Source organism: Capronia epimyces, assembly GCF_000585565.1.
Source record: "Capronia epimyces CBS 606.96 chromosome Unknown aczIQ-supercont1.3, whole genome shotgun sequence".
NCBI lineage: Eukaryota > Fungi > Ascomycota > Eurotiomycetes > Chaetothyriales > Herpotrichiellaceae > Capronia > Capronia epimyces.
Genome location: NW_006912906.1, coordinates 406,834 through 424,696, shown reverse-complemented (window position 1 = coordinate 424,696; position 17,863 = coordinate 406,834). Strand labels below are relative to the sequence as shown.

General features: G+C 53.6%; 5 protein-coding genes across 5 annotated transcripts; 1 reads left to right on the top strand and 4 right to left on the bottom strand.

Moving 5' to 3' along the window:
- Positions 1–269: 269 nt before the first annotated feature.
- On the bottom strand, positions 270–2,165 carry A1O3_03411 (uncharacterized protein; the record flags this gene model as incomplete). Its single annotated transcript, XM_007733549.1, has 1 exon — positions 270–2,165. The coding sequence occupies one exon, from the start codon at positions 2,163–2,165 to the stop codon at positions 270–272; it is 1,896 nt and encodes a 631-aa protein (XP_007731739.1).
- A 1,697-nt stretch (positions 2,166–3,862) lies between these two features.
- Positions 3,863–4,205, bottom strand: A1O3_03410 (large subunit ribosomal protein L19e; the record flags this gene model as incomplete). Its single annotated transcript, XM_007733548.1, has 2 exons — positions 3,863–4,021; positions 4,068–4,205. 2 exons carry the CDS (start codon positions 4,203–4,205, stop codon positions 3,863–3,865), a joined length of 297 nt encoding a protein of 98 aa, XP_007731738.1.
- Positions 4,206–5,855: 1,650 nt separating this feature from the next.
- On the bottom strand, positions 5,856–7,893 carry A1O3_03409 (uncharacterized protein; the record flags this gene model as incomplete). Its single annotated transcript, XM_007733547.1, has 4 exons — positions 5,856–7,119; positions 7,171–7,303; positions 7,360–7,581; positions 7,635–7,893. The coding sequence occupies 4 exons, from the start codon at positions 7,891–7,893 to the stop codon at positions 5,856–5,858; spliced, it is 1,878 nt and encodes a 625-aa protein (XP_007731737.1).
- A 6,912-nt stretch (positions 7,894–14,805) lies between these two features.
- Positions 14,806–16,386, bottom strand: A1O3_03408 (GTP cyclohydrolase II; the record flags this gene model as incomplete). The annotated part of the gene is made up of 1 exon (XM_007733546.1): positions 14,806–16,386. One exon carries the CDS (start codon positions 16,384–16,386, stop codon positions 14,806–14,808), a length of 1,581 nt encoding a protein of 526 aa, XP_007731736.1.
- A 367-nt stretch (positions 16,387–16,753) lies between these two features.
- A1O3_03407 (uncharacterized protein) lies at positions 16,754–17,508 on the top strand (the record flags this gene model as incomplete). Its single annotated transcript, XM_007733545.1, has 2 exons — positions 16,754–16,831; positions 17,140–17,508. 2 exons carry the CDS (start codon positions 16,754–16,756, stop codon positions 17,506–17,508), a joined length of 447 nt encoding a protein of 148 aa, XP_007731735.1.
- Between the last annotated feature and the right edge of the window lie 355 nt (positions 17,509–17,863).

Here is a 17,863-nt window from a genome sequence, read left to right as displayed (position 1 = left end):
CGGATGGATCCCCGCCGCGGTCTCGCAGGGATCGCAGGGACCACACCTGGCTGACTCCTCAGGCCTTAGCCTTGCGGTATTATTCCAAGAGTAATTTTTCTGGCGCTGGCGCTGGCGGCCTGGATTCTATCACGTGACTCAGCCTTGCTCATACTGCTACAGACACTTCTATTGGCTACGGCTGCGTGCCTCACGATCTCTATGCCCTTCCCAAGGGATCCAATTGGTCTCTCACCGTAGGATACGGAAGCTGTCTGCCATACTCGTATTCACATCTTCATTTCATGGTCTCCGTCATGCCTGTCTTGTTCTCCCTTCAGCTGCGCCATCTTCTCGTATTCTTCTGGTGGAATTCCGTCTCGATTAAGCCAACACAGAATCCTCCAGATGCCGACCAGCAACTCTTGTCTTTGCTGGACGTCAAAGAAATCATACCATTGACTTCGGCTCACATACAGCATATGCTCCTGCTTGGTCGTGTTGCCGTGAGGACGGGGACCCTGGACTTGCCTCGTCTTCCCCGTGTCCAGCCACTCAAGGTAGTCCTCGTGCACGCTCAATCTTAGTATGCAAGCGTGATGGTTTGCCGCAGAAATCATGTAAATAGTGTCCCAGCCATCTCCGCCGTTTTCTCGGTCGCGCATGCCGATTCTCTTGTAGATGATCTTTTCATCCCAGGTTGAAGCATTGGGTCGGACTTTCATCCATTCCTGGTACCACTTTCGTCGGATTGGTTGGGTGTACATCAATCTTCGGCCATCCCTGTACTCAGCCTTGTCGTTGGAATTGCCGCCATTCTCGCCACTCTTCTTTTTCTTCTTGGGCCGCTCACTGCCTGAGGCCGACTGCGACATCAGGTCTTCTGGTTTGAGATTGTTCAAATCGGCTAAGCTGGCAGCCTCGGCTTTCTTTCGTTCCTCTTCCTGCTTCGCTCTTTTTTCCATCTGCAGCCGTCTCTCTTCTGGACTCCAACCCGGGTCATCATCTTCATATACTTCGTGGGCAAGCTGCCCCCATTTCGTCGTGCCACCACCCCAGCGAGGCTTGATGGCCCACCACTGGTGCTCGTTAGGCTCTTCGGAGAGCTTCCGATCTTCCCGCGCCCGTTGTTGTGCAAGCATTAACATGCCTGCCACCTCTCTGAATAGGTCATACTTCTCACCCACAAAGTCACTGGACGGGTTCAGTAGCCCGTCTCGGGATTTGAACCTGACCTCGTTCCTGCTATGCACGCCAAATAGGGGGCCTTCTACCATCCTTGCTCTTGCCAATTTCATATCAGTGGGTGTTTTGGCTACGCAAAAGTTGTAGTACGTAGATGCCAGGTTTATATTTCGGATTCTGAGCCTCTCCCGAGGGTTGACCTCATAGTCTCGGCAGTTGAACCTGTGAACGGCCATTTTCAGCAGATTTCTGACTGCTGCTACCCTCGTCCCGGGATTCATCTGCTCGCCATTTCCAAGACGGTGCCCCTTGTATACCTGCTTCAGCTTTGGCCGTGTGGGTAGCTGCACAGTTTCCGTATCCGGCGATGGGTTGGACACGCTTGTGACCGCGTCGTGATCGTTTCCGACGGGAGGTTGTGAAGACCTAGCAAGGTCTTTCATTCCGGTATCTTCGGATTGACTGCGTGGTTCTGTCCGGATGCTACTACCCGGAAGCGTGGGCTTCGTCGCCTGATCTTCTGCATCCTTTGCCTCAATTTCATAATACTGATCCTTGCTGTCATCCCAATAACGACTCATATCTTCCAAACTTGCAAAAAAGTTCCTTGAATAAGCCAAGCGGGGCTTCTTTCTTCCTTCTAGCGGAGGAAGTCGAAGGATCTCCCGATAGGCGTCTTCATTATCCACTTCGAGTTCATTCAGCATAGCAGTTAAGTCTGCGTCGTACAAGAATGGGCGAGATGCGAAATCGTTGTCCGGGACGAGGGTGGCGAGAGAGACATCTTGCTCGAAATTGATATTCAGGTGTGCAAGATGGCTGTCCTGGAGGTCAGAAGGTCTGCGTATAGAACTCAGGTCTTTGCAGAGGGCCTTCAAATGCCTGTCGCTCAATGGGCTCTCACTTCGCGGCGGAACATAACTAGGAAACTCGAGAGAGATCGGGGCTGCCGGAGGATTGCGTTCCTGGTCACTAAGGAGTGTTCCTCCCCCTGTTGCCATAAGTTAGAAGGCGGTCCCAGTGGATGACGAACCAGGAAGAAGGAACCGGATGTGATTCGGGGAAGGTGGAAGGTAAGTCAAACAAGAAGGGAGAAATCAATGACTTGGACGTGTGGCAGAAAGGGATAGCTGGATATGCATCGGTCAGGCCTCTTTGCCTGAAGAGCCTGGGTCGGCGAGACAGACAGTGAAAGGCGTTCAGGGTTGACAGATTCGTCTGACTGAAAAATCGACGTTGAAAGGAGATATTCTTGCACAGCAATCCATATGCCGAGGCACCGAAGGGGAGCTTGGGTCAGAGGGTAAGTGCTCAATACACCTTGTGTCGGTAATGGAATGCCCTCTTGCACAAAATCTGACGTGGAAATCGGTAACATCGGGGAAATGATTCGGGAAGGCAGAACAAAAATCAACACTTACCCATCGCACCCCATAGCCCTCCGCTAAACATTGTTCCAGATTAGGATCACACGTGTATCAGAGCCGTTGACATGCAATCTCGGCCCTGCAAGACGGGTTGATTGTCACTTGTTGATCACCTCCGTGGGGCTGGCTCAGCCTTGCCTGACGAAGCAACTTCCCCAATGAGACGGAGTTGATGTGGGAGTCCTACTAGGCCAACATGGGGCTTTGCAGCTGAGGGACAAGCGTCCAGGCAGATCGAGGCAGGGCCAGTGGCCCGACTCAGCTACAATTGAGCGTAGTCGACGACGCGGAAGGACAGACGGAGAATTCTTGTGGGAAAGCACCGTCTGGCCATGACACCACAGGATCAATCTGACAGCATGCCAAGTTTGAGGTTGAACTCGGAAAACAATGAGGGATCTGTGCGACCAAGAAAATGTGCTAATGGCGGGTGGCTCTGCTGCGGTGGAACAGGGTACAGGTCTGCATGAAATGCAGAGAAGCCGTCGCTGTCACCCCCCGCGGCGGCCTGGCTGTATAGAGTACAGTAGTCGATGCAACAATCGTTGACTGAGTATGCGGGATAGTGGAACAGAGGTGAAGAGCAGCCTCTCACGTACAGTAAGGAATTAGCCGCAGGGCGTGGCAGGGACGTCGGAACACTAGATTGTCCGACTAAATCATACCTTACAGTCAGGACGGAAGAGCAGAAGACCTCCGGAACAGTAGGGACATACCTATACCCAGCCATGCCTTGGCCCCTGCAACGTCGGCTGCGGAATGCGGGCATGTTGTGACTCTCTGCAGGTTTAGGAGGCCTCAGGGTCCCATTTACACCGCACAAGCCTGTAATATCAACCATGCCCGGTGTTCTCGGCACTGGGCCAGCACACCCGCCTCCTGTTTGCGCCGATCCCCTTCGCAGCTTCGTTTACATTACGAGGTAGATCTGTTACAGGCCGCCATTGTACAGTAGGGCAGAGCTTAGGGGCCTGGGAAGCCTCTTCCGGTTCGCGGTTGGAGCAGCGATTAACAAGACTTCAGAATCCCTTCCCTGGGTATACACTCAGGTAAATCTGCACTCGAGTTTCCATTGTTTTATCATTGCGCCTATGGCAAGCGCGACCTCAAGACCACAAAGGGTCGAATCCACCGTCACCCTGGTCACAGAGACATGCCCGGAGATGCAGGCAATCGTCGAACGATCTGTCGTCGTGATCCTGCTCAACCATGCCCATCGACCATGCGCTTGTCGTAAAACCACTTTACACACCCAGTGGTATCGGAGATTTCTACTCCTGCTTTGGCTCTTCGTCACCAGCCAGAGCCTGTCTCTTGGTCTGGATACGCTCCTGTCTCCTCTCACGAGCTGCCTTGGTCTTTGCACGTTTGGCATCCATTTCCTCCTTGAGGATCCTCTCACGCTGCTTCTCGGCCTTGGCGCGGTGAATCTGCGGCTGTTAGTGATTGTTTTGTGCTTCTTGAACGTATACATACATGCTCAACCAAAGCACGCTTGTGCTTGAAGGTGTTACCCTTGCTCAGATGGTAGAGCTCGTGGTACAGGTGCTTGTCGATCTTGCCAGCAGCTCGGTACTTGACAAGAAGGCGTCGGAGGACACGAAGACGTCTCATCCAGAGAACTTGGCTGTAAATCTACGTTAGCATCATGAACTCTGCCATATCTATTCCTTAGTAGGCGGAACCATCCCATACCTAGGCATTCTCGCATCCTTTGTACCCTTTCTCTTACCGAAGCCTCGGTGTCTGCCGATTCTTCTCGCCGCGTTCAGCTCTCGGGCTCGGGATCGCGAGTGCACCGCCACTGGCTTGCGGATGATCAGTCCATCGCTGACCAGCTTTCGGATCGTTTGACGAGAGTTTGCGTTGGCGATTTCATTCGCCTCGGACGGATCGAGCCAGATCTTTCGTTGACCACAGCCTACGACAGCCGCGGCAAGACGTCGCTGGGTGGTTAGGTTTGGCCTGTGAATATATCAGTCCCTCATTCATGTTCTCTCCGTATGATCTTCATTGCTGTTGTCTCATTGATGGTCCGAGGGGGTGAGACTTACATCTTGATTGCGATGACTCCCGTTGACGGCGTTGGTGGAATCAACAAACTTGATGCCGTTGAAATACGAACCTGCGAAAGCCGAAATCAACTTGAATTCTTGCGTGTGGCTTGGCGGTTTTGGCGCTAGTCCATATACGGTGGAATGCCTGCTGGTACATGTACCTACCACTAGTACTGCAAATAATTAGCAGTAGGTGAGGATCCGTCTCAACTAGAGGCACCACATCCTGCCTCTTGTCTCCTAGGGAATATATCTCGAGGTTGATCTCATCGAGTGCATGTTATTGAAAGTATTACCAATGTGGAATCTACAGACACTGAGCGAATTCGTTTGGGTAGGCGTGAGCACCATGAGGGCCTGCCTGTATTACATAAGTCACTTTTGTGCACCTTCAGCCCCGAGGGGTTTGCACGGTGGACGCTTGGCGGGAGTCATAAAAGACCTGATTATCTAACAAACCCGAGAAGAGCACTCTGGTTCAAGCTGATGAGTCTCTAGGCAGGTTCGCCACGAGTCCCATGGCTTAGCCTTCAATTACAATCATTCAATACCAACAGAAACCAAAAGCAGCTGGTGTAGAGATTGAGGATTATGAATAGAGCTTTTATTGTATTTGACATGTCATCACAAAGACGTGTCATGATAGGGAGACGAGAGCCACCTTCCCCCCGGAGCTGCTCCATGGTGACCGCACAACAGGTTGTTGTTAACAGCCTCGCCAGGGGGAAGGAGGAGTCTGCCACCAAGCGTCTTGCCCTCGAAGCCGGCAGCCAAGAACATGTCTGGAAGGCGCCTTAGAAATCGTATCCGTCTCAATCATGATCCATCCACACGTATATCATTGCTTCCCTCATACACAAAACGAAAAGGCAGTAACATGTCTAAACCAACGAGTAGATCCCCAGAGAAAGAGACCATCATCGACAAAAACAAATCATCATCTTCGCCATCTGCAAGCGCTGCAAAAGGAAATCGTGTCGTAAGGTCGTTAAATTGGGGGCAGCAAACAATGCACGCTTGTTCGGTTCGTTAGTCTTTGATGTCTTTTTGGCTATGGCCGTCGTAATTTCGTAATCGCTTTTCGAATATATCGTGACTTTGCATTATCTCGGAATCAGAGCCCATTTTTGGTTAGCAAGCCATTTCCCGGTTGTCATGCCCTGGCATAGATGGACAAGGCCCGTCCCAAAGAGACAAGCAATGGCTTCTAGCGCTGTCCGCCGGTTTTGATGGCTTGCATGTGTGCTGTTGTGTTCAGAGGCATCCCAAATGTCTCTTGTCGGCCCATCTTGCGGCGCTTAGAGTCGTAACCATCAAAATCTCGACTGCCCGGTGGATCCTGATCGTCGTCTTCTCGTCCACGTTTCGCAGATGACAAGCCTCCGTGATGACCTCCACTCGAATATGTCGGATTGCCGTAGCTGTCGGTAGAGCCTCCTTGCGGGGTTCGAGCGCGACCCATGACATTATAAACACTGTTCGAAGTGGGTGCACGGTTTGGTGGAGTATGATAGTCGGGCGTCCATTGTGGTTGACCTGAAGGCATAGTCCGCGGGGTGGCATGGCCTGAGCCTGCTTGGTGGGTTGGAGAACCAGACAACTGCTCGGGAGACAGATGAGGATGGTCACCGGTGGCGCCGTACGAATATTGTCCGCGGTTAGAATTATACGCAGAGGCATTGGCACTCATGTAACTACCGTCCGGATGATCATTGTCATGTTGAGAGCCATGAGATTGTCCAGGATAGCTGTCAGCCTTGTGATCATGACCATCTCCACCTCCGTTGGCTGAGCCAGGTGCTATGGGTGGGCCCATATCAGTCTTTCCGTAGGGCGCAGATGGTAGGGCCTGGCCGTATCGACTCCCATCTGTATGCGGCACGTAACCAGTCTGAGAGCCGGGCGTGGTACTGTAATAATGCTTGGAGGTGTCGTAGCCTGGTTGGCCTTGATACGAATGCATTCCTTGTCCTGCAGTACCTGGCGGGGTAGTCGCGGGCGTCGTTGGCATGGATCGAGCATTTAGACCCGTTTCGATTGACAAAGGTTGAGTCCCAGTTGCTCCATTCGTCATACTCTGGTTACCCCAATCATATGAACTGCCTTGATTGCCCATGCCCATAGCACTTGATGCACTTGTGGGAGGCGTTGGAAATGTGTGGGCGCGGTCTATTCCGGGGCGTGGTGCATTCGGGTGCTGCGCAATCGAGTGCGGCGTTGGAGGAGCTTGGCCACCACCCGGCATTGTACTATGATGTGGAAGAGACGGCGTCTGCGCAGCCTGCGAAGCCCGCGTGGTGTCTATACTGTCCATTCGACGTCGCTCCGTTGATGCTTGTACAACTGCATTCGTTCTAGGCGCGTTTTCCGGACTGTAAAGGAGGCCACCGATATTGTGCACAAACAATGGATACAAAAGATCGGTGATCTTCTCCTTATTCGCGAAGTCGAGCGCACGTTCAAAGGGTATCCTATGGAGGTTTAGTCGCGCGACACAAAACAGGGTGAATTTCAAAGCTTACCAGACGCCCTTGAGATGCATCGGCCCGATTTTCACCACATGTCGAGTTTTTTCTGACTTGAGGATGCCGTCACGACGTCCCCGAGTCATTCCAGCGACATTGAGTAGCTTTGTCCCATTGATGAAGTGATTGTCTAAAATCCACGTAAATATTCGCTCGAAGCAGGATAACCCAAATGGCTAAGCATACCTTCGCGACGGGCAACGCAAACACCCTTTGCTTCGACTTGAAAGCACAGACTCCCTTCATCTTCCCACAATGTTGCTGTGACCCTGGGTTTCATACCAGGCGGTGCAACCTGGCCAGTCGTGTCGAAGGGAACTTGCTGAGCTGGATACCCTTGAGCAGGAGCGGGCAAACTGGAGGCTTGTGGCACATAAGTTTGTTGAGGGCCAGGGCCGGTCATCATGGCTGTTCTTGAAGTCAGTCAAAAAGAACAGCTGGTTTTGCGGGATTCCGCTCACCGGGAAGCGATGGCATATGTGACTGGACTTGCTGCGCTATATGGCCGGTTGCAGGCTGCGGAGATGTTACGCCATTGGCATATCCATAATTGCTATACTGTGGAGGCCCATAGTGTGTCGATGCAGGAGGAATGACCGGAGGCTGCTGATATTGTTGATAGTGACCCAACGGAGCCGTAGTTACAGAATGTGAATATGAAGGTCCAGAAGAGAGGTGCGAAGCCGGATGCAAATCCATATACGACTGGGTCTGGTTCATTTTGAACGGGCGACTGACGAATGAATAGGCAGCTTAACCACTTTGTCCGCCCAAAGCTGGTTGCAAGCAAAGGACACAACGACCACCCTTGGAGAGCCTGACGGTACAGTCCAATTATTCCGTCCACTCCAGCAATTGGCTCCGAACCTTTTGAACCCGATAGCGGATGGATGTAGATCAATATCAACTATGGCCCTCCTCTTGATCAAGATCCAGGGCAGTGGAGCGGGTGAGAGCGAGGGTATGAGATGTCTTGTGCGTATCTGGCGTAGCCTTGTCGTCCGCTCTTCACCCAAGCCACGCAGAGGATGGATTGGTTCTTCGCCTTCAACAAAGAAGTGCTTTGTGAATTATTCTGACAGGCTCATGCACGACAGAAGCGCTGGTCGGAATACCAAGATCCTCGGGTGCCTGCCTGAGCTTGGAAACCGTTCTCTGTCGTCTACTTTTGTTGAGCTTGCCACGGGGAAGAAGCAACAAAGGGAATAGTCGGTTGATCGCCAACTGTAGGAGAGGAGAGGTGTTAGCCATGCTTCCAAACAGAAGCAGGGTGGCATGCAGACACATGAAGCGTTCTGCAGGACCAGCAGAACAGCCAGTTGTCAGAGGTGCGGATGGTGTGCACGGGTGGTCGGACACTTTCTCTCTCACGCACAATCCCCAACGCCGACCAAGGGACTCTTGACGTACCAAACAGCAGAGAAGGCTCCCCAAACAACATGAACTCAGCAGCCTGATGACGCGCAATTAGGCCATGGCTGGTGACAAGAAGACAAGGCGGGTTAGGGATGCACGAAGTTCAATGGAGATCTGGAGAATAGAGGCAGCGAGGTTGAAGCAGGATGCAGGAATGCAAGAAGGACGACGGTGCGCAACCTAGCCGAGCGGGAGGAGTGAGGGTGTGCAGGTCGGTGCATTAGAGCAGAAAGGCAGAAAAAAGGCAGCGCAGAGGGCTAGGGAATCAACCACCACCCTTGATTCCTTGCTCTTCAGCACATCGTCTCCATACCGCACGCCATCTACTGCTGGGCCATCCGCTGGCCACCCACCACGCATCGTTCATTGGCACCCACGCTCGCTCCTAGACTTGTCCTTCCATTCTGATCCACCGACCACTGCCGACCGTCCACGGTGTGCCTCTGGCCACCAGCCCACGCTGCTACGATCCCAGCGTGTCGCAAGTCGCGAGTCAAAGATCCGAAGAGGTCCAACAAAGACCCACGACGGACGGACGCAGGCTGCCAATCGCAGCCGGGAAGGGCTGGGTTCCTCTTCACGCACCACCTAGGCCTAGGATTTACGGCTACGGCCTGCGCAATAACAATACAGTACCGAGTACCTCAATACTACCCTTGCTATCGTATGGATAGTCCTACGAGCAACGAAGTGTTGCTCCCTGCCACCCTTATTCGAAGTAACAATGGTAGAAAAATTACTACAACTTGACACTAGAAGTTGGACAGGTTCGTGTCATAACCGGTGGCATTTCACTGACACAAACATGGATGTATACACCCGAAAATCCCAGACTTGCTTTTAGGTACCTATAGAGAAAGGTCAAGAGTGTTGAACTGAACATTTTAACTCCGTCCCGTGTTCTGTCCTTGACAACCCATATCCGGGTCGGCAGACGGCGGTTGTTCGATGGGGAAGGGATTCGTCTAGGGCCGCAGGCTCTAGGTAGCTTTCACCAATATGGACAAAGTTGAACCCGCTCGGGTCGTGAGCGTCTTTCGAGCTCCCTAAGCAAATGGAGGATGCCCGGCGGCGCCAGCATTGGGGGCAACATGCTCCCCTGCACACTTGCGAGCCGTCCCTGTCTCCTCTCTCAACACTCAGGCTGAAATTAAGCTGCTTGAGGCATCACGCAACGCGCTGGGAGCAGAGAGAGACAACGTACGCCGTACGCCAGGGTGCCAACCGCGCTGGATGACAGGCGGACACACAGACATTATTTGATCCGACAGAGTCCACTTCCCCCAGCCTTCGAAAATCCCAGTCAGCAGCGGCCCACCACGCGCCTAGGCCATCATTGGGCTAAGGTTGAGGAAAAGCCACAAGGACAGTCCAGCAGGGCTTAGGGGCCAGACAACAGGCAACGCCACCTGCTCCATCCCCCCGTAACGCCCATTATGACCGCTTTATCAGTCAAGCTGCTCGGAGAACCATCCAGCTTATCATGATCAGCCCCCAAGGGCTCCAACCATCGAGAGCCTGAGTCGCCTAAGCCCTCCGTTTGGCCTTATCAAGCCCTGGCAAGCTCGAAGGGCCACGATAATGAAGACTTATCGGCCCTTAGGCTCTCGACTATTATTACCCTCTTACCGCAATATCCATCGCATTGCAACTTCAATCCAGCTTGGTGTGACATGTTGTTCCGCAGTCATGTCACCTACAAGTCTTTCCTTCACAGCGTCCTCTCCCAAGGTTACTCAACCCACAGCCATTCAAAACCTGCCGTTTTGATTGCAGTTCGGCCGGTCCTAAACAAAAAGGCTTGTGCCACAGTGCTGGAAGATTCCCAGGTGGCACCAGCAAAGTTGCAGAATTGCGTCTCAATGATAATGTTCGCCGGTGGTGTCGTGCTTGGTCCCGTTCGTTGGTCGTTGGTCGTTGGTTGTTGATCTGTCAAGCTAGCCCACTCCAGAGCCCATTGAAGGATGGGGAATAGTGCTGGAATTGCAGAGAACAAGACCCGCCCTGCTCAATGGGCCGTTTTTCAATCTGTGTTCACTACGTACTCTTCCCTGTTGTTGGCTTGCCGATTGTTCGCCTAGCAAGCAAACCTACGGATACACAAAGGGTCTGGCTCATCCGCGACTACTTCTACGCCGCACCTTCTAGGGCGCGTCGAGTCAGGGTCACAGATGGTATTCGTGGTTCGCCCATCCAGCGCTGCCGTATTGCGTCTGGGCCAAACAGTTGCCAGACCTCAACCTCGCTGGAGAAGGCCAGATGGGATCTGTCGAGACGCTAAAGCGAGGTACGGCGGCAATCCTGCCAACATTACAACCCCCAGGACGAATTACGTGCATGGAGAACACTACCCAACATACACTCCGTACTCCGTACAAGTACGTATCTTCGGTCGTGAAGAGGTGGGCCATCCCCTCATGCTGAGCCAAAGACAATTCACAGATTGTCCAAGCCTCTCTGTAAAAGTCAATCGCCGACACTCCGTTTGCTGCATTTTTATGTCTCCGAGCCAGCCTCCTCTATCGACGTGAACAGATCATGATCGGCATCATCTGTCAGCGCGTGGCTGGCAAAGAACCTGGTTCGAAACCAGGTTCCAGCTTGGGGCCTCGGTCCGCCTGCTGTGCGTCATTACTAGTAGCAGCCACCAGCGAGCTTCGTACGGATACTCCGTCCTCCGTACTCATACTGGATGGGCCAGCATGATGTCTTCGCACGTGTTCTGTTATCTATGTGGGTTGGGGAGGTGCGAACAGCAACCCAGAACGCATGTCCAGCGTCCGATCTCGGTGAGAGTACGGATAGAAGTGGGAAAAACCCACGTACGCGGAGCCTCGACCGTTATGTTGAAAATACCACTGAGACTGGCGGAGGTTGACCTGGCAAACCACAGCGCTCACCACCAATGTTGGTACGGATACGCTGAACCATAGCCTGGAGAGCTGCGAATAGGCTTCTTGTGTTCAGAAAAGTCTATCAAGATGTAATGCAGGCAACGCCGGACAATATCCATATAAAACTTTGTCGGTGGGAATGTGAAGATGCCCAGCAACATCCGTGCTCGACGGATATTTTAGTAGTCCAGGAACCAAGAACGACACTCCAGTGCCATACGCACTCGGAGCCTCCCTTATGCACAGTACTCCGTCCTCGAGGGGTTCGAACGATCTTCGCGGCGACGTGCGTGCTTGCATGCTGAAATGCAGGGCATCGCTGCAGCAAATGCACTGCGCCCACTTCAATTAAGGGCGCATTGCATGTCGAAGCCGGTAGAAATGGTTCAAGCTGCCGACGGGGGACGGGGGCTACGTGGAGATGCAAGATCAGGGAGTCCTCAGGCCACCATACATGACAGACGAGCACGCTTGTACCGATAGCCAGCATTGGGGGCCAGGACGACGGAGGAGATGTCCACCTTGGTATTGGTCCTCCCGCATCTATTGCCCGCTGACGGGCGGAAGCCAGTGCCCATCCGCTGACGAGTAGTCTTGTCATGTGCAGGGATCAGCAACTGACGGCTGGTGTAAGATGTTGGCGGGCCCAGCGTTCTGAGATGGCAGGTCAGGTCGCCGATGCTTACGGTTTCGGCGTGTCGTGGTTCGAGTGGCCCCAGAGCAGAGCGATCAACGCGTTGTTGGGAAAGGGTTGGCCTCAATCAGCGGGCGGGATTTGCCTCGCCATGTTTCTCACGGGAGTCGTCGACGTTGAACAAGTTCAGGCATGGATCCTCTGGCTTTCTCCAGCTGGGCGAATCGCCATCCGTCCCAGGTCGGTCGGAGGACGATGAGAACAGAAGGTTCGCCTTTCCCACGGCCATTGACTGGCAGGCTCCTGGGGAGAAAATCCCCTTGTACAAATCATCCACCTAGCCTGCCGCCCTTATCCAGCAAACTGATGTGTTGTCAATCCATGATTTGCGGAGGAGATCCCGACAGTCCACGCCCCGGCTAGACTGCACCAGCCAGCCTCTCAATCAGCCAATCACCCCCCATAAAGGGCCGGAAGGCGGCGTTACACGGAATCCCTAGGTGAGGAGGATTGTCCCCGTGCCTTGTTCAAATCTGGAACTTCGAAGCTGACCTGGCCGGCTTGTTGGTCATAATTTTCCCACCCCATCCTTTCTTTCTTTTGCTGTGGCATCCACTTATGCGAAGTTGGTCCGTCCGCGTCTTCGCCAGCAGCAGCAGACAGTGGGCAGTGGGCACATAGCAGCTGCAAGGAGCAGAAAACGCGTCTTCAAGTTGCGGGCTGCCCAATCCCAGCTGGCCCTTTTCTTGCTTCGCCAAACCCTGCGGCGGGTGGGTTTTTTGATATCTGCGATATCCAGCCTTCTGCTCCGGCGTCGCATTGCACCACATCCCTGTTCACTGCACGACCACGATCTTGCATCGATGATCGTCGCCGCATGAGGACTTTGCTGTGGAATTCTGTCTCTCCCGCCGACCTTGTTCCTTGCTCTCCGGTGCCACCGAGCTGCTCTCGCTTATTCGAAGCATCCTGCACTCCCCATTTCTGGAATGGGTTCACCCCCTTGATGTGATAGTCCGCCAGGGAGCCACAAATCTTGAGGGAGAATGAAATGTTTCTTCCGAAGTTGGTCCAATTACATCCCATCGACCAGGCCGCGCTGGTTGGGGGCCGGTCGGCAAGGTCATTTGAAACAGCTACGCCTTCCTATGCATATCACAGTTGCATGAGAGACACCGGAAGGGAGAGCAAGCCGAGACATCCAGCATGCTTTGGTTGGCCCACCGGCCTCGGACTCAAGCCTGGCATCCTGGGTACCATGAAAGGCTAGGCTTTGAGGCTGAGGCGCTGCTCCACCCTGTTTGTATCCGAACGAGACATGGAGTCAATTAAGCCAACTGTGCCACCTCCCAAGGGCAAGCCTTCTGACCCAGGGAACAAACGTCCTTGATCTACGTCTTGAGTCAATTTACGGTACTCGTACTCCGTCCTCCTGATGTATTCCAACCACTTCAGGAGAGGAGAGCACATTATGATGTAACCCGTCCGCTTTGGCGTCCCGCGCTCAGAACCGAACGGCGCCTAGAGATGGTGTCTCCTGCCCAACAGCCACCGTGAATGGAAGCCTGGCCTTATCTTCATCTTCATGCTGCTGACGCTACAGTTGGGTGTAGGAGGTGAGTGGTCAACTGGCATGGAAAAGAAGGTATGGTATTTCAAACACACTTTCGACCCAAACTGTTCATTTTCGTCACCAAACTGATCAAAGTCTTCTTCCCCCGACCTACATACCTACATACAGGACCTCATCATCATCCTCATCCTCACTTCAGCTGTCCTGTCAAGACTCTAGACTCTAGACTCTAGCGTGACCTTTGTACGTACGTGCGTTCGGCGCGGCAGCGACTACTGGTGTGTTAACGAGCCAGGATGTTGTTGACTCCTACTGTCGTCGTTGCGTCTTCATGCTTCTCCTTCTCTTGAGGATCTCACTCTCAACTACGGAGTACTACCTCAGGTAGGTAGGTAGTACTAGTAGGTAGTGACCATTACCGCGCCCTGTTCCTATTTCCGTCAATCTTAGGTGGTCGTTGCTACCCTATATACATCAAGACCATCAAGAGTCTAATTAGTGAACAGTCACTACATCCGATTAGTCCTAAGTACTATTAGCAGTCGCAGTCGCAGTCGCAGTCGCAGTCAGGGTTTTGTCTGACCCCGACACTTGTAGCAAGCACCCTGATGCAATCGATGAAAGGAAGTCATGGCCGTGGTCGAGTAGGCGGACACACAGCATCGTCGAGATGAGATGGCAATGGCTCCAGACTGGTGAACTCAGCCTTGTCCCCAGGCAAAGTCGAGATCTCGACTAGTGAATAATTAGGGAGTATATAGCAGTGGATTAGGTATGCAGGTATGTTGGTATGTAGGTATGTATGCTTTTTGACACCCTATCTATCTTTCTATATAGTTCAGTACGTCTCATTTCTATTGAATTTATTTGGACTCGTTTCTCCTCTCCTATGCTCCACATATCTCTCTACTAACCATCTCTAACAAGGACATGAATGAATCAGCATCCTCGCCTCAGCCTACAAGGTAGGAAGTATAACAACGAGGGACTGGTTCTCCCGTCCTTGACCAGTAGCTCATCGCATTTTCGGGGGGGTTTTGCCTTTTTGACTCGACTCTATCCAACACGCACGCAGTCATGTGACGCCCCCTACTCTTGTAGGTACTATCGGGGCCTCAGTGCTCAATGTCATCCCAACTTCTACCCTGCACGGCATTCAGCTCCTCCATGGTCATGACCTTGCCGGTGGTGAAGTAACCAGCATGGATCTTGGCGTCGATCTCGACCCTCGAGTCAGCCGGGATCAACTCGTCGGGGATGGGGACACGTTCGAGAATGGGGATGCCCTGCTCGACAATGGCGTCATGCTTCATGTTGGACATGCTCAGCATGCGGTCGATCTTGGTGATGCCCAGCCAATGCAGGATGTCAGGCATGAGGGCCTGGAACCGCATGTCCTTGACCCCGGCAATGTTTTCGGTGCGCTTGAAGTAGTCGCTGGCGCGGTCCACGCCGCGCTTCCGCGCATTGTACACCAGGTACTTGGTGACCTCGCCCAGCGCCCGGCCCTCTTTGCGGAAGTAGATGACCACACCACTGCCCCCCTTCTGGGCCTCCTTGACCGCTTCTTCAATCCCGAAGATGAGGTACGGTCGGCACGTGCAGATGTCGGACCCGAACACGTCACTGCCGTTGCATTCGTCATGCACGCGGAGTGCGAGCGAGGCATTAGGGTCCGACATCTTCGCCGGGTCGCCGAAGCAGTAGACGGTCAAGCCGCCGATGGGCGGTAAGAACACCTTGATGTCGTTCCGTGTCACCAGTTCCGGGTACGAGCCGCCGGTGTGCTCGAAGAGCGCGCGGCGCAAGGAGCTCTCCTCGATGCCAAACCGCTCGGCAACCCCGGGCAGATACCAGACAGGCTCGACGGCGAACTTGGTCACACTCAGCTCGCCCTCTTCGTTGAGGCAGATCTTACCGTCCGGTACTAGCCGGCCGGCCTTGACGCTCTGCTCGAGCTCGGGGATCTTCATGTGCGCCTTCGTTACGGCGATGGTTGGTCGGATGTCGATGTCCTGGTTCTGGATGTAATCGTTGTACAGCCAGGGCCCCAGGTGGCCGAAGGGATCCATGGCTACGATTTTCTTCTTGTCGCCCCAGGCCGGGAAAGGCCCGATGAGTGTGGCTGGCTCGGTGTTGGTAAAGTCTGGCTTGTGTTCGAGGTTCAGGTGCTGGCTAGCAACCGCGAGAGCATGGTAGATTGAATACGAACCGCCGTGCGCGCCGATGGCGTTCCGTCTCCGGATCGAGTGGTGGTGTCTGCTGACAACGACGGGGCCGCGCTTGATCGGGTCGGCCTCGCCCCATTCGAGCGGGATAGGGTCGATTCCTGACTGACCTGGGTAAGTAGTGAGAATGATTCGCGAGGTGATAGAAGATCGTTTGGCGGTGGGCGAAGGAGGTGTCTTGGTTGCATGGAGGGCCGAATCTTGAGGAGGAGGGGCTGCCCCATTCGCCGTTGTGGCCAGCTGGACAGGATCTAGGCTTGGAGACTCTTTAACGCCATCACGATGTTTGGAATGATGACCGCTCCGTAACTGATTGACTGAATTTGAGAGGTCAACTCTGCTTTGGAGAGACTCCACGCTGGTGGCCAACTGTGCCTGGTCGGCTTCCAGCTTCTTCAGAGTCGAGAGGATCTCGGATAAGACGAGTTCAGTACTGTTGACGACGCCGGACGGCTGTGGAGCGGCCATGATGGGAGGCGGAGGGCGTCAATAAACAACACCCGGACGATGCGATGGCAGGTTGAACAACACGCTGAACGGTTCTCTCAACTCTTGAAATCCAAGAACCGCTGAAATCCGCAATGGCAATCGAAGAAGGGGGGCAACGGGGGTCTGCCGGATATGCTTGGAGACGGGGTGAGATACTGTAACAAAGAAGACTGGAGTGTTCAGAGCAACACAAAGGGCGGCCACAGCAAAGCTACACGGACAGAGGATGAGAAATCAAGAAGCTCGAGCAAGGTAGTATCAGAGCTCGGTCGACTAGTGGAATATATTCGAAACTGAGGTTACGATGCTGCTCGGACAGTATTTACAGACTCCATTAGTAGTTGAGATGCGGGCGCCATCGTTATCATTGGCTACCGGCGGGGCCCGCGATAAGCCTGCGCCCTGCGCCCACGCCCACGCCCGCGTACGCCCACGTGACCCGATGCCGCTCCCGGCGCCCGGTCTTCGCTGGTGCCCCTAAGCCCTGTTAGTTGCCTGCTAGGTGCCTACTAGTACCTGTAATATATATTATTGACTGTGACGCGGAGGTGAAAGTCGCCTCAACTTGGCTTCAACTGGCTTCAATTTCAACAAGACTCGCACTCGCACTCGATCAGCAAAAGCGAGCGTCTGTTCTACAAGTTCAATCTTCAACGGTCATTGACAATATGGTAGCTTCCTCCTCATCTCTCGCGCCTTTACTCTTTACACATTCTGACTCGGTGATCCTAGGGCAAACGTAAGAAGTCTTCACGCAAGCCCCAAGGCCCGAGGAAGCGAGAACCGCTCGCCACCACCTTCACCTGCCTCTTCTGCAACCACGAAAAAGCCATCCAGGTGAAATTAGACAAGAAGGCCGGCGTCGGCAACCTGCACTGCAAAGTGTGCGGCCAACATTTTCAGACAGGCATCAACTACCTCTCTGCCCACGTCGATGTCTACTCCGATTGGATCGACGCGTGCGAGAACGTCGCCCAGGAAGCTGCCGCCCAGGACGCCGAGGACCAAAAATTCAGCAGTTATGCAACGGCAAAGCCGGGACCCGCCGTGGCAATCGCGGGCGATGAGGAGGACGAGGACGCCGATTATGATGGCGACTGATTACTGGAGTTTACGGATGGATCAACATGGATGAAAATATGGACAGGTATTATGCATAGCATCACAGCAGACATTTCAGGTCGCATCTTTGGGGGGAGCTGGGTTGGGTTATATGAACAAAGCGAGATGTCAAGATGCTACCGCCTTTGGAATGGAGCAGCAAACGCTTCTCAATTTTTGAGGGGGTTGGGTCGATGAAGCCTCTCCAATAGCAGCAGAGATGAAATGAACCCCGGCTCTCTGCGTCTTCTCGATGGCTCGGTAGGGACAGGGCGCTCTTGGAGCGGTTCATGGAAGGCCGCATGAAACAAAAACAGTCTGCCGAGTTGGTCTCGCAAATTGACAGGACCACCGG